This window comes from Dama dama, chromosome 20 (assembly GCF_033118175.1).
Source record: "Dama dama isolate Ldn47 chromosome 20, ASM3311817v1, whole genome shotgun sequence".
Taxonomy (NCBI): domain Eukaryota; kingdom Metazoa; phylum Chordata; class Mammalia; order Artiodactyla; family Cervidae; genus Dama; species Dama dama.
In genome coordinates, this window is record NC_083700.1 from 17968730 (window position 1) to 17991127 (window position 22398).

General features: G+C 45.7%; 1 protein-coding gene across 2 annotated transcripts in view; it reads right to left on the bottom strand.

Annotated features, from left to right (window-relative positions):
• INTS3 (integrator complex subunit 3) overlaps positions 1–22398 on the bottom strand; it is a 38493-nt gene that overhangs the window by 10387 nt on the left and 5708 nt on the right. For both annotated transcript variants that reach the window (XM_061120766.1, XM_061120765.1), the window contains exons 2-14: positions 17265–17348; positions 16446–16529; positions 11519–11632; positions 11239–11323; positions 9832–9898; positions 7380–7524; positions 5983–6112; positions 4605–4702; positions 3256–3447; positions 2247–2334; positions 1686–1765; positions 1137–1228; positions 697–803 (exon numbers count right to left, since the gene is read on the bottom strand). In XM_061120766.1, the coding sequence (XP_060976749.1) occupies positions 697–803; positions 1137–1228; positions 1686–1765; positions 2247–2334; positions 3256–3447; positions 4605–4702; positions 5983–6112; positions 7380–7524; positions 9832–9898; positions 11239–11323; positions 11519–11632; positions 16446–16529; positions 17265–17348 (1366 nt within the window). The remainder of the gene's footprint in view (positions 1–696; positions 804–1136; positions 1229–1685; positions 1766–2246; positions 2335–3255; positions 3448–4604; positions 4703–5982; positions 6113–7379; positions 7525–9831; positions 9899–11238; positions 11324–11518; positions 11633–16445; positions 16530–17264; positions 17349–22398) is intronic.

The window sequence follows — 22398 nt, forward strand, 5'->3', positions numbered from 1 at the left end:
TGTGTTCCATGCTCTTGGGAAGGGGAAACGAGAGGGCAAGTGGGAGGATAAGGAGCCCATGACCTAAGTGGAACACAGACATTGAAAGGACAGGCATCTTTTCCTCCACCTTCCAGGGCTTTTGGGGGTGGATCTTGCCAGCAATGAGAGCAGCACAGCACCTGAGGCCTCTATGCTCAGCTGAGGATAAGCCAGTAGATAAGATCAGGCACAGTCCCAAGTGCTCTTTAACTTAGAACCAAGTTGGAAAGCTCTGCCTAGCTTAAGCCCTCACCCCAAAACAAAAAAGGAAGGGGATCTGCCTGGAACTGGAAGCAAGATTTGAGACCCAACATGACAACCTCTCATCAGAGGACCGGGCCTGGGGCTGGGAAGAAAGAAGAGACGGACAAAGCTAAAGTGAGATAAACATACATTCCATGAAGGCCTTCTACCTACTCAGGAGAGGCCGGTTAAAAACAAAAAAGAGGAGTTAAGAGAGCAAGGGATGTCAGTGAAAAGCAGATAAGATGGAGAAGGAGAACCAGAGAAGATGACATAAAAATGAATAAAAGAAAAAACTGGGGCAATAAAAATTGAATTGGACAGAGTCACAGATGTGGAGCACATGGCATCCTAAACAAGGGTTCTAGACTGAGCACCCTGGATGTCTCCATCCCTCTTCTGAAATCAGTGATGGACTGGGTGGGTCTATACCTTCCACAGGTGGGCTGGGTGAACTGCAGAACTCAGGAAACTTCTCCCTCAGCATTGCCCGCAGCTCCTTATCCAATTTAGGGTTGTCAAAGAGGGGAGCCAAATGCCTAATGGGGAACATGAATGAAGGTCAATATCAGAGCTCCTCACTTCTAATGCTACATGGAACTAAACAATAAACAACTCTAAGCCCAATGGTGTAAGTGGGCAGTACTCTCTGGGAAGGGTCACTGGGGCACAGGGAAGGCATCTGAATCCCTCTGAAAGAGAGAAATTCCTCTAAGAGGCAAGAGGACGTATGCCTAGCAGTCTGTGGTAGAGCTAGTACTTTCTATACATCTCAAGGGAAAGGGTCAGCAGTGGTACAGCAGTATCTGGACAAGCCTGACCTAGTGAAAAATGAGTGGTTTCCCTGCCCCACAGACACATGAAGTGCTTACGCCAGGACCCGCTTCTCCACAATGTGATTGAGGGAGGAGAAGACACCCTGCCGCACGTGGCCCTCCAGCGGCGGATAGAAGTTGGGAATGATCTGGAAGGGAAGAGGAGCAAAAAATGAGCACAGGACAGGACCTTCCATCCAGACTGTTCTGCTGAACTAGACCTAAAAAGCAGCTTTGGTTCCAGTCAGGAAACACTTGGAGGTATGGCTGCAGAAAGGACAGGAATGTTCCTGATTGTCCTGCGCTGTTAAAATGGGAAAGTCTTACTCAACTGCGGTGCTCCTCAAGGAGATAGGGTTTTACCTGAAGTCATCATCCCTGCGGCTAAGAAACCCCATGGAGACATGGAAAGATCCAACTGCAGACAGGGGGAATGTGGGAGAGAAGCTTCACCAACTTAGGACAAAGGACCCATGACCATGACCCACTTCTGCTCCCACAGTCAAGGGGCACTGGGAAGACCTATTCATTGACACCAAGGTTAGAAGGACACACATTTAACTCTGCTGGGCAGACACGGGGAGAGAAAAGGGCTATGGCACTTACACGGCACATGAAGTCCAGGAGTGTGGCAGTGATGGCTGGGTGGGGCTTCATGGAGTGATGCATGACCAGGATGGCTGGTTCTGGAGAGTGTGGAATTAAAGGGTCCCCCCACATCAGAGAGTCCCCATAAAATAAGGTATCAATATATACAAATGGCTCCAGAGAAAGCTATGTCTTCCCCGCCCCCTTCTAGTTCTGCTGAGCAGACCCAAAAGTAGACACTCCCCACAACGGCTCACAGCCCTCATCTCCCTTCCTGTCCCAGCATTCAGCTTGGAGGAGGGAGGTGGCAGGAGATATCACAGGCTTTTCCTCTGCCTGGGCCCTCCCTACTCAAAGCACGAACATAAGGCTATGGGGTGAAGGGGGTGGGATGGTCGCTCAGGCTCATCAAAGCAATTTTCCTTCTAGGTCAAGGGAGCACGGATGAGGAACAACGGAACTGCTCCAGATAAGCTGTCTCCACCCCACGCTGCCCTGACATTTATGGCCACTGTCTCTGAGACGAGGCAGCAGCGCTGGGGGGCTGGGCAGTGGTGCTGCCCGATCTCGGTCACATACCTATGTTCATAATGCTATCCTTGTCTGGGCTGAAGAACAGCCAGTCGTAAAACAAAGCCAGCTTGGCATTAGAGGCAGCAACATTTGACTGGAAAAAAAAAAGAGAAAAAAAGAGGCTAATTTCATCAACTAGCTCCCTTCCTGCAGAAGCCCAAGGCAGATTCCAGGGCCCACTTAACTGCTCCATCCACAAAATTAAGTTTCTAGTGAGTCAGGGTGGAACTGCCCTGGGGGTGAAGACACCCAAATCTCTATATGTGGTCTCACCAACAAAGGGGCTGGGGATTGGTCTGGGTTCTTGATCCCACAAGGAGAACATCTGGGCCTGGGGGTCCCCTGATCACCCCCAAGCTACGACACTCAGACTAGACCCTCAGCTGCCGGTGCTGAGCTCCCCAGGCACATTCCTGAAGGGAAGACCCTTAGGCATAGCTTGCTGTTATATCTGAATCAGCACATTCCAAGGACCCAGTCAGACAGGGGAGGGGGAACCCTGTCAGGAGAGGTCAGAGGGCAGCTAGATGCCAGAGAACAGTTTCCCACCCTAGGCACAGAGAGGAAACGCTGGGAAGGAAATGGCTCTACTGTGGATTCACCCTGTTCAGAGAAGGGAAGTATCCAGAGTTGACGCCAAAAGGCCCGGAAGTAAGGGTGTAAGGAACACAAGACCTGAATGTGAGTCAGGAACACCTCAGAGGAATAATCATACGTGGTTTCTGGAAGCTAACAGGAAAGACAGGGATGCCTGAGAAACCCAGGCTTGGAGACTGGCAATAAAGGTTCAGATGAAACTGTTCAACCCTAAACTCACATGGGAAATAAAAGTGTGAGTAAACTTCTAGAGAGATGAAGGGAGGCAGGGCAAGGCTGAGATACTCAGGAGGAAGAGAGTGAAAAGGGGCCCTTCGGGGTCAGGTGGCCCGGAGTCAGGAGGGAGCATGGAGGCACAGGACGTGAGGGAGGGCGGGGTCACCACCCTGTACCCTCCACCCCTCGCCCAGCCGCTCACCGTGCACGTTGTCAGGAGCCAGCCAATGATGGCCCATCGGGGCAAGATATCTGAACTCAGCACTTCATTGGAAGGGTGGACAACTCCACAGATGTAGCGAATGAGGTCACAGCGCAAAGACTGACTGTCTGGGGTTGACAGGTACTGACGCTGGAACCAATCCTGGTATCGCTTTTGTTGACCAAACCGCACCTTGGGGGAAGGAAACGTTAGAAAGAAGAGCTAGGAAGGGAGGGTGGGATCTCTGGACAGAGGAAAATGAGCACCATTCAACTCCAGGTTTGACCTAGACCTCAATTTCTTCCCATGACTTAGTCATTAATTCCAATTGTCTCTCAAGTTTCTCTGCCTTTGGGAAGACATCCTGATTTAACTCTTCCTCGATTTAAAAAGAATGCTGTCTACTCAGCACTGACTGAAGGCTTTCCTAGGCTGAATGACCTAACAGGATCATTATCTAAAACACAGAGATTCTCCAAACCTTCTTCCACCCAAGTCCTTCTCTTGAGTGGGCTCTAAGTGGGTACAAATAGCAACCCTTCCTAAGGGGAAGATCTAGATTTCCTCTTCTATTCCCAATTCAACCAAAATAGAGACGAGAAAGGTTTAAAAAAAAAAAAAAAACTAAACTAAATCAACACAGTCCAACAAAAAGAAAAAAAAAAAAAACACAGTCCAACAGAACATTCAGCAAGGATGGTGCCTACTGAGCTCCTAAAACGTAGCTGCTCAAACTGAGGTATTGGACTTTAAATTTTATTTAATTGTTACTAATTAAAATTGCAACATGTGGCCCAGATGTAGACAGTTCTCCTGGATGACTTGGGAAACCGGAAGTTGGCTAGAGCAGTGATTCCTTAACATCAGACTAGCCGCACAGAAGTTGTTGCCTGGAAAAGTCTGTTAAAAATACAGATGCCACAGTCAGATCCTTTGGGAGAGTAAGGTCCAGGAAGGTGTATTTTTAACATGCTCCTCAAGCAATGCTGTCATATTCAGCCATGTTTGGAAACCAAAAGGCCACAGCTCTCTTCCTGAGAGGTCATGGCTCACCCAGAGGAACCATGAGTTTCCCAGAATGAACACTCTCACTCTACTCTTTTATGGCACATTTCACAATGGTAAATTACATTATTTGTATACAAGTATTGGTTTAATGACTGCTTTAGACAGACTGAAAGCTTCGTAAGAACTGGAACTGTTATGTCTTTCTCAACACTGTATCCCCAATTCTTAGCTCTATGCCCAATCGCACACTTGACCCGCCCTCCACCAGACATCTGCAGGCTGAAGGCGGAAGTCCAGCTAGCACCTGCAGCTTCCCTTCTTGCTGAAGTGGGTTAGCTTACCCGGGATGTCATGAAGAGGAGCTTAGTCTCCATGTCTGGGGTTAGACGACATGCTAGGAATTTTCGAGATGTTCTTGACTGAAGAAGCTGTAGGATACCTGAACCAAGTATGGAAGGAAAGAGAAGAGAGCAGACTGATGACCAGGAGGAACAGAAGGCAGGCGGGTCACCTGGGCCAGGTACTGATGGCCAGTGGTCTTGCTCTTGGGGAGATTCTCAGACTCAACCAAGAGGGGGTTCCAACCAGCATCTGAATGATCTGCTCCATCCAACCACCATCCCCAGGACCCAGATGTATTCATTCTTTTCTTCTACTGGCCGTCCAGAGTCCCCTACTCACATTATTCCAGTTGGCAACATGTGGGAAAGTTAGGGAAAATTTTGGGAAACCCTAGCCTCTCTTTCTGCTCCTGATGGTCCCACCACTGGGTCCTGGGATCAGTGTGGTGTTATGGCATAAGCACGAGCTATGGAGTCAGACAGACCTGGATCCAAATCCTGCCTCTGACACTTACTAGCTGTGTGGCCTTGGGCAAATTACTTAATCTCCTTGAACCTCATTTTCTTTATCTGTTAATATGGAAAGTAAAATATCCATCTTATAGGAGTGTTCTGAGTATTAAATGAGTTAACATACACGAGCCTAGCACACAGCAGGCACTTAAAACAACTCAGTACATGTTTCCATAAAAGAAATAGTACAACATAACGTAGAACCAGAGCTTGCTTCTCTTTCCTGACTTCCCAGTCCTAGACTGTTACACTCGTGTTATGTGTGCACATGTACACATATCACACACAGATGCATGCTGGAGACAGGTTGGGAACAAAGCTGTACAGTCATTGTTTAGACCATAAGGACCCTGGGAAGGCAAAAGGGAGATGAAAAGGGCCTCGTTGGGGGAGGCACACAGACACGCTCCCTCCCCCACAGGGGATTCTGGCTAAGCTAGATCCTTGGAATTCAGAGGCATCACAGTTCCTAGGGAGGAGCCTTTGCTTACAGGACAAATTCCAGTGCCTCTGCTGAGTCAGTCTCACAAGCTGACCTCTGACACTCCTGACAATCAGTGAAGCTGGAAATTGGTCATTGGCTCACCTCTTGAGCCCAAGAGTTGCTGGGACAGGAGGAGGAGGAGGATCACAGTTCTCTATCTCACTTTTTCTTAAATGACAGACAGCCAGAGCCTGCCACATAGGGACTGTCTGGGAACATGAATGGTTCTGTGTACTCCCGCCGTTCCCACATCCAGCTGTCCCCGGCAGAGCTTGCCCAGTCCCAAGCTTCTTAAACCTGACTGCCAAAGCCTCTCTTATCCACCCACTTCTGCCCTCTCGACTGACCTCTCAAGGAGAAGATGCTCCAACCCTTACTTACCTGTGAACTGAGGACTCAAGGCCTGAGGGTTATGGATAATATCTTTCCAAAGCAGTTCAAATTCTGGTATCCTGGCAACATTCTGAAGCAGTCTGACGAGGTCTCGGCCAATCATCAAACATTCCATGAACTAGATGGGGTGGGTGGTGGGAGATGGAAAGAGAATAAAAACAAGAACTGTCTACCTGCTGCAGGGAGGAAGGAACAATATGTTCTAGGGAGGGGAGGAAAGAGGGTTGAATGGATTACACAATTTTTTCTGGAACCAAGGGACTGGCTCTAAGCTGTTCAAGGGGAAGAGAGCTAAGTTGGGGACCGAAATCAAGGAGGAGAGGTTACTGAAAACTGCTGAAGTCCTGCTGCTGTCACGTTAATCTGTGGCCCTCTCCTCCTAGAATGGTTTCAGTTGAGGTCAAGGGACACAAACATTCCAAAAGGCTAGGGCTGGTAAGTTGAGCCCCAGACACCTTACCCTAGAACTTGCTTGGTCCAACAAAGCTTTCTGTGTAATGACATGACCTCTAGTTGTGCTGTCCAAAAGAATACCCATTAGCCACATGTGGCAAATGAGCACTTGAAACGTGTCTAATTCAACTAAGGAACTGAATCTAAAATTTTTATCTAATTACAATGTGTGTGTGTTTTTTTCTTCCTGGCCACACTGTGCAGCATGTGAGATCCAAGTTCCCCAACAAGGGATTGAACCCATGACTCCTGCACCAGGAGCACAGAATCCAAACCACTGGACTGCCAGGGAAGTCCCTAATATCAATTGATTTTAACTTATATTGTGACACGTGGCTAGTGGCTACTGCATTAGACAGCTTTAACTCTAGGATCTGTCTCTCCCGGGAGATCTGACAGTGGACAATTCACTATCCCACTTGACCATGGCAGTTACCCAGGCAGGCAGGGGGATGGGTGGGGATAACATAACAGTGGGAACAGAAGACAGCTTCTGTCTATGATGTGCTGTGGGACAGCATCCATGAAGCTGACCAGGAAAATCCCTAGGATGCCAGAGTAACCAGCAGCATTCTAATAACTGGGGCTTTGCTGTTGTTTAGTCCCTAAGTTGTGTCCAACTCTTTGGGACCCCACGGACTGCAGCAAGCCAGGCCTTCCTGTCCCTCACCATCTCCCACAGTTCACCAAGTGCGTGTCCACTGAATCAGTGATGCCTTCCAACCATCTCATCTTCTGCCATCATAGGAACTAGGGCTACTCCACACTGATTTCTCCACCCTGCTATCCTCATCTGTCTTACAGTGATGAAAAAACAACAGACCTTGAACCACCTCCATACCTCCAACACATCTCTGGCCCCAGGTCACCACAGAACTGACAAGAGGTGTCCCTTTCTGGGTCTCACTTTCCTATGGGTTTTTTGTCCTCACCCGCTCCCGAAGCAGTGAGATGCAGAAGTCCACCTCCTTCTGCCGCAGGGCCTGGAGCTGGGCGGTCCCGTGGTGGTCGACGATGAGGCGGAGGTATGTGTAAACAGCCATGGCAATGAGGATGCTGCTCTTCAGTACCCATTCCCTGCAGGGAGGGAAGACACGGAAGACATGGGCACCTGTGCTCCATCCAGACCCACCCAATTTACCCCCACACTTGGCTCCAGCGCCTCGGAAATGTCTGATGATTAGCACTGGGAGTAAGTTTCTGGTTCCTTAATTGCTCACTCGTGCTGTTGTTATCTGTCTTGGACTATTAACTGGCTAAGGTGGGGACAACTTCCTCTCACTCTACCAGGTGCCCAATAAAGATAAGTGCTATATGAAAGCAATCTCTTTCTACCACACAAGTACTTAACTTCTAATAAAATAAGTTTGTCTTTTGACTCAGTCATACAAACATTAATGGAGTGCCTACCGTGTGCTAAGCCCTGAAAGAGGTACAAGGGACAGAGATAAGCCATAGCTTCCACCTGACTCAGGCCAGGAAGAAAAAGGTGTGCAAGTGTCCCTCAGTCTGCAGTTCTCAAAGTGCAGCCCAAGGACCTCTGGGGGGATTATCAAGACCCTTTCAGGACCGTGGAGGTTTCAGAACACACTGGGTGTGCTTGTCATTACTAGCCCACCATGTCACAAATGTTCCCCTGGTTTGTTCTCTGGCCACTAATCCCACTCCCAGTCAGTGAGTCACCTGCCTTAAATAATAATCTGAAAAGAAGAACATGATTTTGGATGGCAAAGCCTTCCCAGGAGTTTTAGACATTCCCTGGAGAAAAGGGGGTAATGGAAGAATTATGTTCCCTGATGCTTGAAGAGGAGTACCAAGAAACTGTGGGGAGATTCAAAGACTCCAATGCTGACTCAAATCACCAAAACTGGGGAGCTGTCTCCCCTAAGCAAGCAGTTTGTAAGGGTTTTAGCACCCCTGCTGGAAGACAGGGAACCAGAGGAAGAAGATGAGGAGTTTAATTAATCCAACCAGGCAACATCCTGATTCTGGAAAAGTGCCTCAAGCCACCTAATTAAGAGACTCTGGCCTTCTCCTTTCACAGAGTAAAAGCAGCAGCCAAGGCCACGGGGGTGGGTCCCCCTCCCCCACCTGTTACCTTTTAATTCCACACCCCTAAAAAGACCTGGGAAGGAGTGGGAAAGAAGGTGTGAAAGAGGACAGTTTTAAACTTCTAAGGATTTATTTGCATTAAAAGATGTGAGCTTTTTGGAGGGCAGGAGAAAAGGCAGGGCAGTTATCTGACACCTGTACACTAAGTCTGTGCTCTGACTGCCCAAATGAGAAAAATTCTGCTTTTTAAGGTACGGGAACAGGAGGTATCTGGCACCAGGAACAAAATTAGAAAAACCACTTCTTAGGAAGATTGCCAGTGGAGGTGATGAATGTATCTGAGACGTGGGATGGGGTAATGAAGCTAAAGATCAAAGTGAAACCCTCTGACCCAGGATGTCAGGAAGGCACAGTGACTAAAGACAAACAGATCTGATAAGAAACTGCTAGGAGCGCGTGTGCTGTGCGCTGGTGCCAATGAGGGAAGACGTGCTGCCGCCGCACCTGCAGCTGCACATCCAGGCCCAGGGCACTAGGGGGCACCGCCTGGCAGAGCTGGCACAGCCCTCCGTTCCGCAGTGCAAGGAACACAGCTATCTCTTTCACAAGCATGAGGAAGGGCTGAGGTCCATTCTTCTAAACCACTGGAGATACAGACTATCAGCCGTCTCAATCATGTGACCACTGTGGTGTCCTCTCCCAGAAACAGACCCTGAAATCACGCAACAGGAAGACTGAGGCCACAGGACCAAGAGGTAGGCCTCACGCCCAAACAAGTTCAAATACGGAACAGCCCTCAGATTTTCTGATCCTTTACTCTGATGGAGAAGGGAAAGAATCAGCTGGTCTCATGCCCTCTGTACCACTGGCCTCACTGACCTCCTCATTCTCACCACCCCCTGTGCCACTTCAACAAAAGGAGGGCGTGAGGAGGATGGACAGTCTTGGAAGGGAGAACAGGGGTACCTGCCAGGCCTGGGTGGTTGGCTGGCCCCACTCTGCTGAGTTCATTCTCCCCTACCTCCTGCCAAAGATAAACATTCCATGGAGGTCTGGATCAAAAATAAACCCTTATCAGATAAAATGAGTTTTTCCTGGGCTCCGAGATATTTTAGTAAAAACCTTCTTTCCCACTCCTTCATCCCTGGGCCACAGCATGCATTAATTCCTTCTCTTGCCACCAGTACATGGCCGCTCCCTCCCCCACCTCATCCCCTCTAACCTGAGGTGTTCTTGGGCCACTAACAGTTCCTCACACAACCCCTGCAACCCACACCCATACCCTTTGTGGCCGTATCCAGCTCTTGCCCCACCCTTCACGACAGACTCTACCTCTGCTCCATCAGGATATCCAGAACACTCTCTGCCAACCAGATGTTTTTTGCTGTAACATCCCCACCTGATCAAAGGGGAGAAAACAGAGAGTCAGAACGGCTCTGATTAGTGACTCAGCTAAGCCAGTGCACGTCTTCTCCCTCTTAGTGCTCCATCCCTGTGATCCCATCACTGATGTTCTGAGGGCTGAAAAAACTGTCTTTGTTTCGTCAGGCTTTAAAATTTCCTTCTTTGCCTCCAGAGAGACAGGAAGGGAAGGTTTGGGGTTTTTCCAGAAATCAGGGCTACTTTCCACAGACAGGGGGTTGGAGTGGGATTACTCTGACCCCTAAAAGGGAATGTCTGGGAAGGAGATATGAAAAGTCCACAGCTGGAAAGAACAGATGACATTTCAAATAGGGCCTGACAAGTGCAGGAGGCAAACAACAGCTGCAGTCCAGCCACTGGATGTCCCAAATCCTGTGTTCAGCTCAAGACAGGCCAAGGGTTTTTGTCTCCAGGTATCACAGTCTCGAGTGCTTACTATGAAACTTCCTGGGGCAGAATTAAATAAGCAGTAATGCCAGATCAAAATCGTAGGATCAGAAGTGGGGACTAGGAGTGCCAAACAGGGAAGAAAGTGCCAGGAGAATGGATAAAAATAGCCAGGACAACAACGCTATGCCTTGCCCCAGGTCCTAATGTAAAAATTCGATTTACAGAGTCACACATCACGTAGATTAAGGTTTATACACATCACAAGGGGAGCATCACCATTATATAAAATCCTGAAGAGGAAGCAAAGAACCAAGGGGCAATGGCGAGGTAGAGAGACAGGGTCATTTCTGAACAAACACATGTAATCTTGGGAACAGAAGTAGCAGGGGCAGGACTCTTGGATAATCAGCAGCTCAGACAGATGTCTCTGATGCCAAGAAGATAACGGAGCCTAAATGTCAGGGTCTGTACTGTGACACAGTTTGTCCCTCAAACTGGCCCTAAGTGTTTAAGACATTGAGGTGGAGCCAGAGAAGATGTCTGGGGCTCTGAAAGTACAGTGAGATGAGAACCAATTATTTTACCCTTACTTCTCCCCCATTCCTTCCAGATTCTTCCTGATCCAATAGGCCACGAAACCCCAGAGTGAGGACTGGTTACAACAGGCCAACAACAGGCTAAATATTCTATATCAGGCCTCAAGTTTGGCAGGAAGGAAAACGAGGCAAGATTTATCGCTTCAAAAGGCTCCCTGTAATTTTTCAATTTCTTTGTGCAACATATGTGGCCAGAAGATGCCTGGGTCAAAAGTAAAGAGTCTAAGCAATCCAGGAATCAAGTCCCTTAGGCACTCAATCATTCTCCCCTGCCTGGACTTAGGCATACTGCATACTCCTTTCTTCTTTATGCTCTTGCCATCCAACTCACCGGCAATCTGCTTCATGAATGTCATGCAAACACCATCGGCTCCCAGAACCCCACTCTTCACTAGTTCCCGTACCAACCACACCAACTAAAGGAGAGAAAAAAAGATGTATGAATTGAATGGCCTGTAAACTTGAGAAAGGGTCTAATCCAATCATTTTATAAGTTAGGTGTACAAAGACAGGAGTGTGTTACCCCTGATTCCTCCTTCCCTTCCCCTTAGGAGAGCATCCATTCTCTGTTATGTCTCTGAGCTGGATCTCTCTTTCCTTCCTGGCCTTACCTGAGTACGGCAGGTATCCTGCAACTTCAAGTACTTCTCCATGAGTATCTGGTTGATTTTATTCAGAACAATATTCATGCCATCACGACTCACCAGAGCCAAGTCCCGGTAACACTGTAAGAAGTGAGGTTTGTGAGCAGCCAGCAAGCTAAGCATAGGCTCCTGATCCCACTCATGGTGGGCCCTCTGCCCCCTAGCCTCTCCAACGTAAATACTACCAATGGAATAAAAGTGGCAGTGAAAAATTTTCTGCTCTAGAAGGCATGCTTACCATTCAACGACCAACACACAAGACTTTCCACTCTGGAAAGACTTTCCACGAGCCTTCCACAGGCTCCACCATCCCAAACCTATCCCTTGCTCTGTCACTCAGGGTGGGGAAAAGGGACCAAGTTACTCTAGTAAGACAGAAAGCCTGCTAAGAAAGGCTCCCTGTCCCCTCACCTCCCTCCTTAGGAAGCGTCACACTGTTTGAAGCCACCAGCTGAGCAAAACCAGGTGGAGGCCATCTGCTTTTCATTTGCCAGTAAAAGGTCACTGCAGAATGGGTTTGGTTGAACAGGCCAGAAAGGATCTTAAAGAGACTTTTAGACTTCTATTGACACAGCCAGATGAAACAAAGGGCTAGGAGTATTAAGGAAAGAGGATCCATGGACCAGGATCCCGGAAAGAAAGGGCAGACCCAAACCAAACTTCCTTAACGAAACATCTTTCTTCTTTTCTCCAGGCTGCCCTTTGCTTCTGCCAAGTATTGAAGAAGGAAGGGTCCTTGAGCACATCTGACTCTGGGGGAGGTAAGGGAATGCATGCCAATTTCCTCTGAGAGCTCCTGTTTCTCTCACCCTGTCTCTCTAAAGAGACCAGACTCCTGGAGGACTACCTTAGGGGACCTCATTAGCAACCTCCTCAGCCTGCTGGGTTCTATGCTGTCAGGGTCTCAGCACAAAGGGCAAAATTATAGATAGGCAGTATCTCACAACCTCGGATGGCCAGTGGCAAGGACAGCATCAATAATAATAGCGATTGTAACAGGGAACATGCATTGGCATTGTGCAAAAACTTTATATTCTCTTTACTGCATCTGAATCACATAGTCACCTTATTTATTATCATCTCTATTTTTATAGATGAGGAAACAGGCACAGAGAGGTTAAAGTAATTTGCCCCAGGTTACATTAGAGATAAGAGAAAGATTCAAATCCCAGTAGTCCAACTCTGGATTCTTAATCATCCCAATACTATCATCAGAAATAACTAAAAGGAGAAGAGGCTGCTGGGGATGGAGGTTAAGAGTTTACAGTGACTTTGAGACTACTACATTCCTAAACTCATTCATCCTAAGCGTTCAAAAGAGAAGTACTCCAGGACTTCCCTGGCGGTCTGTCCAGTGGTTAAGACTTGGAGCTTCCAATGCAGGGGGTGCAGGTTCGATCCCTGGTCTGGGAACTAAGATCCTACATGCTGTGTGGCATGGCCAAAAAATTTAAAAAAATATAAAAATTTTTTTTAAAAAGGAGAAAGAGAGAAGTAATCCTCAAGACCAGCTGCTCCCTGGACTTGGGTATGTCCAGGGACTCCTAAGAGATTAGCTATCCTACTTCCACTTCTATTATCCTTAGGTCAAAACAAGCATTCTGATGAAAATACAAATACTTAGAGATTCCCCCATGTGCCATAAACTTTTCATACTCAAAGGAGAATTTGATTATCCTCTGAGTCCATCTGCCAGAGGGAAATCTGGGAGATCAAAAGTACAAGCAAGGGAACAAGAGCCAAGAGAAGCCAGTGAACTACTGCCAACTTGCTCGTCAGTAAATGTGGTTCAGCCCCAGAGCCTTCCCTAGAGGAGTGAGTCACAGAATGGGCAGAGGATGAGGGATGCAGAGGCAGAAGGAAGACCTATGTCAGGCCAAAGACAGAGACACGACTAGTAAGAGAGGAGCTGTTTCCTTCTGCTCAAAGGAAAGCAGAAATCCAAGAAATGCAGAAGAGACCCTGACAGGGAAAGACAGCCCCTCAGGAGACGCAGGGTCAGACGAAGCAAGCAGGTTCTGGCTGCCTAATTCCATGCTCCATCTGGGACCTTATTAACCACAACTGCTGGTAATGCATGCAGCTGGGTACCAGGAGGATCACATCATATCATATTCCTGATGCTGCCAGTTGTCTCTCCAAACTCTGTGCCAGTGTGCTGACTGGCTTAGAAGATAAGTAGATGGGTGGAAAAACTCAGTGGGAAACAGAGGGTCCCAAAAGAGAGGAAAGGTGACAGGATGGTGCTGAGGCAGGATACCTGTCCCATGCTGGGAACAGTGATGTTCCAGCCTTGGCCCTCAAAGCCTCCAACTTTCTTTCTAGAGCTATCTGCCGAGAGAAGCACCTGGACCAAGAACTGCCAGGGCCTGGTGTTGTATCTTTGGTGACGAAGGACCTTGGCATCAATGTTAAATCCTTTCTTATCACCTAAATCCGCTGGCTACTAGAACCGGAGCAGAAGTTAAGGCCCTCAACTTAGCCTCCCACCACACTGCAGGCCCCAGCCAGGCCTGCTCCCAGCGATTCAGTTTGGACATCAAATAGGAAATAAAATCAGAGAATATAAACACAAGGCTGCCGACAGAGCAGATGCAAGTTAGGAAGGTAGAACTGGAACAAAATCCACCCCACGTACATTCCACTCTCCGCCAACAACTGACAGCTCTTTCCTTAACTAAGTTTCTGTTCCAGAGACAGAATTAACTCCAAGTAAACCCTTAGGAAACACTCCCCTTGGTTTAAACTTAAGCCTAAAACAATGCATCGGGATCAGTTATCAGTTACACCCACCCAAAACTTCTGCAGGACAGAGTATTCTGTAAGACAATCACCCTTTTAGGAAGAAGGATAAAGCTCTAGGAGATGGGGCACAGATTCTTCCACCATTCTCTGACCTGGCTCAAGGCCTCTGAATGAGTCATACCTGATAGTTCCTCATTTGCCTAAAACTGTATCCTCCTAATTCCCAGTCTCCACCTGCTCTGTCTGAAGAGGCTCCTAGGTAGGGGATGTGCTTGGAAACCTTCAGCATGTGAAAATAACCCTGATGCAACCAACCCTGTCAACCAACTATGAGACCCAAGGTGAGGGCCTGGGCCACGCTCCTGGGGCAAAAAGAAGACCAGATGCTCTAGTGCCTTGTCATGTCTGGATGGCCAAATTCATGACATAATAAGCATTTACAATGCATAGCCCTATGACCTCTCACTGACTGGTCAGGCAAAGAGGTAAAAATACCATGGGGCCCTGCCCTCTTCACTGAGATTTACTGATTTACCCTAGCTGATTCAGATCTCACCTGAAACAAATAAAACCAGTGGGCAAGATGAATCTGCACTGAGATGACTAAATAAGGTTTTAACTGTATGTATAAAAACTCACATGAGAGACAACAATGTCCCAGCCCAGAAAGGGCCTGGGAAACGAGGGACTTGTCAGTACTTGCTGCCCTACCACCTACCCTCACCCCAGGTTTGCCATGACCACAAGCAGCTAAGCCAGGGGACCATGGGCATCTGGTCCTTTTCCCTGAGAATGCTGTTCCCTTGGTTCTCCTTGAACAAACAACCTCCATGTTTCTTACAGGTGCACTGAGAGCAGTTTGGGGGAAGGGAACAAAGCCACCAGTTTCACATGGGCTTTCTGGGAAGATTAAATGTCTGGATAGAGCTGAACACAACGCTGGACACAGCATGATTGTTTCCTTTCACACTCCCTTTGTTCAGGGAAGGGACACGGAGAAAACTGAATTCCCCCACACCAAGCTCTTCTCCGTTAGTGCCACGCAGTTAACGCCAGATACATGTGTCTCCAAACCATCTTGCAAGACTCAAGGACACAGAAAGCGGAAATCCAGAGAGGCAAAAGGCAGGATTTTGCTACTTTATTATAGACAGAATGGAGTCCAAAGAGAACATCCTGCTCAGTCCCTCACCTCAAGGAAGGATCTCTCTTAAACCATTCTATTAATATCAATACGTAAAAGAGACTCTTCCATTTGTGAAGAACTCCAGACTAGTTTTCATATAGTATTCCTCAGGAAGCCTGACTCCAAAGTATTCCAGTCTTCTCTTAATAACTCCTTTATTATGGCATCACCTAACGTTAAGCTTTCTAGGACTTCCCTGGTGGTCCAGGGGTTAAGAATCTGCCTGCCAATGCAGGGGATACGGGTTCAATCCCTGGTCCAGGAAGATTCCACATGCCTAGGGGCAACTAAGCCTGTGTGCCACAACTAGAGGGTAGCCCCCACTGTCTGCAACTAGAGAAAGCCTGTGGGCAGCAACAAAGACCCAGCACAGTCAAGTAAATAAATATTTAAAAGCATAATTAATTAATTAAGTTGGGGAGGGGGAGTGGGGGAGTGGGCCATGTTGCTTGGCTTGCAAGAACCCAGGCCACAGCAGTAAAAGCCCAGAATCCTAACCACTAGGCCTCTAGGAAACTCCCAAGCTGTCTAATTTAAATCCTACTTGCTGCAATGTTAAACCTGCTTTCTGTTCACCTGCAATGATAAAATTTGCAAACCACAGGTCACACTCTTCTGGATAAGAGCTCTCAACAGACTTCCTTACAGTTGTGCTCTTCTCTGGATTAAATCCCAACTCTTTTAGTCCTGACTCAAAAATCTACAATTTAAAATTCTTTAAATCCCTTTTCACTCTCACAACTGCATTTTCTTGCCTTTTAGCTTCAGGATCTGAAGAGAAAGGACTTTAGTAAGACAGTGATCCATTTACTGAGTGAAAAGGGAGTTGTAACTATATTTGGAGAACAAGATGATCCAGCCCTGGTCAAAGGGTCTGATACTAAACCAGTTAAACCAAAAGTTCCACCATTCTCTCAGATCATATCTGAGAAGGGAATATGGGAACAGAGTAGGGAGTCTTACCTTCTGGGCTTGGGCTGGTTCAGTAAGGACAAGGGTGAAGAGGCCCAGGCAGATTTCCTCATGTTGTGGGGGGCCTTTGCATACCTGGGATAAGAGGAAAGAAAAAACTAGTTGTCACTCAAGAGACAAGTTCTTGAGCACAGCTGCTCCCAGAAAACCTGAGACTCTTGAGTAACCTGCAAAGGAGAATCATCAGCTAAAAGTGATGGACATCTGTTTTAGTAGAGAGGTGGAGAGAAAGGATGGACCCATACTGCTTTCTCCAAGGCTTGATGAAGGCCAGAGGCAGAAAATAAAGTGTTTAAAACGGGGGGGAACATCCTACTCCACACCTTAACAGCCTTCAGTAGAGAGGGAGCCGCATAGAAACATAGTCAAGACTTTGGGCAAATCACTGAACCCCTGGAATCTGAAAGGTGAAGACATAATAAGAACAATTACTAACAATATTTATTGAACATTCACTGTGTGCCAGAAACTACTCTAAGTCCTTTCCACGTATTACTTTAAATCCTTCAACGTCAGACAGTGATTAAGAAATGTAAAAGATCAAACATGTGAGGATGATTTATAAAGAAAATTAGCCACCAGAGAACTGTAAGTTATTTTTTAAAGTTGTTATTTAATGATGCCTAAGGCTCTAAGAGATGGGACTCCCAGATTAGGAAAGACAGAGAGGAGCTGGGAAGTCTGGTTCAGGAAACTAAGACATTAGCTTCAACCCCTAGCTCCTAAACACTGAAGTCTTTCTATCTTTCTGATCATGTCTGAAAGCTTTCAAAGAAGCAGAAATGGGTACAGAGAGAGTATTATACTCACATAGGCATTGAGGGCATCATTGGCCTCTCTCTCTGAGACACCAGTAGTCATCGACGTCACAATGCTCATACATCTTTCCAATCTCTGTGAAGGGGTGAGAAAAAAATTTAGAAGCCTTCATACCATCACCGATGATATATTTCTGGTCCCAAAAAAGCTATTTAAAAATTTAAATCACGTCCAAACCACGTCTCTACATCTCCAAAGTAGAGAAAACCACTAGGCCATTCAGGTATGATCTAAATCAAATCCCTTATGACTGTACAGTGGAGGTGATGAATAGATTTATTCATTGGGATTAGATCCGATAAACAGTGCCTGAAGAACTATGGACAGAGGTTCGTAACACTGTACAGGAGGCAGTGATCAAAATGATCCCAAAGAAAAAGAAATGCAAGAAGGCAAAAGTGGGTGTCTGAGGAGGCTTTACAAATAGCTGAGAAGCAAAAGGCAAAGTAAAAAGGGAAAGATATACCTAACTGAATGCACAGTTCCAGAGAATAGCAAGGAGAGACAAGAAGATCTTCTTCAATGAACAATGAAAAGAAACAGAACAGAACAACAGAATGGGAAAGACTAGAGATCTCTTCAAGAAAACTGGAGATATCAAGGGAACATTTTATGCAATGATGGGCATGATAAAGAACAGAAACAGTAAGGGCCTAATAGACCAAAAAAGATTAAGAAAAAGTGAAAAGAACACATAGAAGAACTATACAAAAAATGCCTTAATGACCAGGATAACCACAATGGTGCGATCATTCATCTAGAGCTAGATATCCTGGAGTGTGAAGTCAAGTGGGCTTTAGTAAGCATTACTACATGGAGGTGATGGAATTCCAGATGAGCTATTTCAAATCCTAAAAGATGACGCTGTTAAAGTGTTGCACTCAATATACCAGCAAATTTGGAAAACTCAGCAGTGGCCACAGGACTGGAAAAGGTCAATTTCATTCCAATCCCCAGGAAGGGCAATGCCAAAGAATGTTCAAACTATGGCACAATTGCACTCATTTCACAGGCTAGCAAGGTAATGCTCAAAATTCTCCAAGCTAGGTTTCAACAGTACGTGAACCAAGAACTTTCAGATATACAAGCTGGATTTAGAAAAGGCAAAGGAACCAGAGATCAAATTGCCAACATCCATTGGATCATAGAAGCAGCAAAGGAATTCCAGAAAAACATCTACTTCTGCTTCACTGACTATGCTAAAGCCTTTGACTGTGTGTATCACAACAAACTGGAAAATTCTTCAAGAGATGGGCATACCAGACCACCTTACCTGTCTTCTGAGAAACTTGTATGAGGTCAAGAAGCAACAGTTAGAACTGGACAGGGAAGAACTGATTGGTTCAAAACTGAGAAAGGAGTACGACAAGGGTGCATACTGTCACTCTGCTTATTTAACTTCTGTGCAGAGTACATCATGTGAAATGTTGGGTTGGATGAATCACAAAGTGGAATCAAGACTGCCAGGAGAAGTATCAACAACCTCTGATATGCAGATAATATCACTCTAATGGCAGAAAGTGAAGAGGAACTAAAGGGCCTCTTAATGAGCATATGAAAGGAGGAGTATGAAAAGCTTGCTTGAAACTCAACATGATAAAAACTAAGATCATGGCTTCTGTCCCCATTACTTTATGGCAAACAGAAGGGGAAAAAGTGGAAGCAGTGACCGATTTTCTTTCCTTGGGCTCCAAAATTGCTGTGGACAGTGACTACAGCCATGAAATTAAAAAGACGCTTGCTCTTTGGAAGGAAAGCTGTAACAAACCTAGACAGTGTATTAAAATGCAGAAACATCACTTTACTGACAAAGGTCTGTATAGTCAAAGCTATGGTTTTTCCAGTAATCATGTACAGATGTTAGAGTTGGACCATAAAGAAGGCTGAGCGCTGAAGAACTGATGCTTTTGAATTGTGGTGTTGGAGAAGATTCCTGAGAGTCCCTTGGACAGTAAGGAGATAAAACCATTCAATCCTAAAGGAAATCAACTCTGAGTATTTATTGGAAAGGCTGATGCTGAAGCTGAAGTTCCAATACTTTGGCCATCTGATGTGAAGAGCTGACTCACTGGAAAAGACCCTGATGCTGAGGAAGACTGAGGGCAGAGGGAGAAGGAGTGACAAAGGATGAGGTGGTTGGATGGTGTCACCGACTCAATGGACATGAGTTTGTGCAAACTCCGGGAGATACTGAAGGACAGGGTAGCCTGGCGTATTGCAGTCCATGGGATCACAGAGTCAGACACAACTGAGCAACTGAACAACACATCTCCAGACCTAACTACCAGTTTACAAGTCAAGTCACCATGGGGGTATAATCAGCAAAATCCAGAAAAGTGTAAACCGTGACAGGCTTTCCGGTTTCTTTAACATTTAAATTGCAAGGGGAAAAGCAGGGAAGGGGAACCTCATGTATTAGAAGAGGCTTAAGTGAATTCCCTGGCAGTCCAGGGGTTAAGACTTGGCGCTTTCACTACCAGGGCCTGGGCTTGATCCCTGGTTGGAGAACTAAGATCCCACAATCCATGTGGCAGGCCAAAACAAACAAAAAAAAAAGACTTAAAATGACAACTCCTTGAGCAGAATAAGGACCCAGGAATCCATGCTGATAGATACATACATACCTCACAAATAAAGGGAAAGCTCTTCCTTACAGCGGAATGCCAACTAAGAACACTGAAGGAATGACGGGAGTAATAACTGATTCAGGGAAATATCATTAATGCTAAAACTAGAGGTGAAACTTTCACAAGAGTATATAGTCACATAGGCTCAAATACTTATTAATCGAAGAGAAAATAACTGAAGGGAATTCTGGAGGATAACATCTTAACCAAGCAATCAGCGTTAGTATCCCAAGTAACAAGACAAAATGACAGCTGAAATTTCAGACAACCCAAACTGAGAGATTCTGTAAGATAACTGGCCTGTTAAAGTGTTTAAGGTGAAGGACAGACAGGACTAAGAACAAAAGAGATAGTACACCTAAATTCAATGTATGATTTTGGGCTGCTATAATGGACATTATTGGTACAACTGGTAAAACGTGAATATGTACTATAAGTAATATTAACATACTGATGTTAAATGCTCCAATTTGGATAATAAAACAGGGATTATGTAACTGAGAATCCTTTTCTTAGGAAATACTCGTGGAAGTATTTAAATCTTAAGTAGCATGCGGCTGCTACTTATTCTCAAAAGGTTAAAATAATATGTATACAAAATGAAAAAAAAAAATAATATGTATACAAAATGAAAAGCAAATGCAACAAATGTTAACAACTGGTGAGTCCAGAAGAGTATTTGAAATTACTTTTGAAGTAATTTGAAATTACTTTAAAATAGTTTAACAGTAATTTGTTTAAATACTTAAATAGTTTAAAAAAGTTTAAAAGTAGTTTGAAATTACTTTAAAATAGTTATTAAAAAATTAAAGGGACATGTCAACTGAATGCAACAATGTGTGTTCCTTGTTTGGTTACTGAGCTGAAAAAACCACTTACAAAAAGAATTTATGGGAATTCCCTGGTGGTCCAGTGGTTGGGAGTCTGCTTTGATGCTTGTGGGCCCAGGTACAATCCCTGGTCCAGGAACTAAGATCCCACAAGCCATGCCACACAGCCCCCAAAAACAAGAAACCCAGCAAAGCACATGAGGAACCTAAGGGGAAAAAACCTTTAAAAAAACAAAAGGATTTATGAAACAGTTAATTTGAACAATGAGCATTTTATTACATTGAGGAATTATTAATATTTTAGGCATGTTATTGTGGCTATGTTAAACAGAAAAAAGTCCATCTCTCACAGACATATATGAAGTACCTACAGATGAAATGATATACCTTGGATTTGCCTCAAAATAATCCAGAGGAGACTAAAGGGAGATATAAGACTGCCATATACTGATAAGTACTGAAGCAGAGTGATCGTTCCAGGGCAGTTACACTACTCTCTCTACTTGTTCATGGTTGAAATGTCCCTCCAAAAACTTAAAAGATAAACTTAAAAAAAAAAAAAAAAGGTGAGCATAAGAAAGAAAAGAACTAGTGGAGAACAAAAGGCCAAACTAAAACTTCCAGGGTCTCTAGTGAAACAAAGGTGAGGAGCACTGCATTAGAATTCAGGTGGGGCTAGTGGTAAAGAACCCGCTTGCCAATGCAGAAGACACAGAAGAGAAGGGTTCGTGAGGAAACCAGAACTGAAAGAGACACATGTACCCAGTGTTCATCACAGCACTGTTTACAGTAGCCAGGACACGGAAGCACCCTAGATGTCCATCGGCAGATGAATGGATAAGAAAGCTGTGGTACGTATACACAATGGAATATTACTCAGCTATTAAAAAGGATGCATTTGAATCAGTTCTAATGAGGTGGATGAAATTGGGGCCTATTATACAGAGTGAAGTGAGTCAGAAAGAAAAACACCAATACAGCACATTAATGCATATATGTGGTATTTAGAAAGATGGTAACGATGACCCTATATGCAAGACAGCAAAAGAGACACAGATGCAAAGAACAGACTTCTGGACTCTGGGAGAAGGGGAGAGTGGGATGATTTGAGAGAACAGCATTGAAACATGTATATTATCATATGTGAAACAGATTGCCAGTCCAGGTTCTGGCAATGCATGAGACAGGGAGCTCAGGCCCGGTGCACTGGGATGACTCTGAAGGATGGGATGGGGAGGGAGGTGGGTTCAGGATGGGGGACACATGTACACCCATAGCTGATTCATGTGAATGTACGGCAAAAACCACTACAATATTGTAAAGTAATTAGCTTCCAATTAAAATAAATTAATTTTTTTTTTTAAGAAAAAAGAGACGGGTTCGATCCCTGGGTTGGCTCGGGAAGATCCCCTGGAGGAAGGCATGGCAACCCCCTCCAGTATTCTTGGTTGGAGAATCCCATGGATAGAGGAGCCTGGCAGGTTACAGTCCGGAGGAGTCGCAAACAGTTGGACACGACTGAAGCAGCTTAGCACCAGCATGCACCAAGGACCATTCTTAATTATAAAGGCAAGCTCTATAACACAGTATGTGCTCAATATTCTACGGAGATTTTAAGACACAGATCCTGTTTCAAAGCATTTAATACTAAGGATAAAGAAAATATTG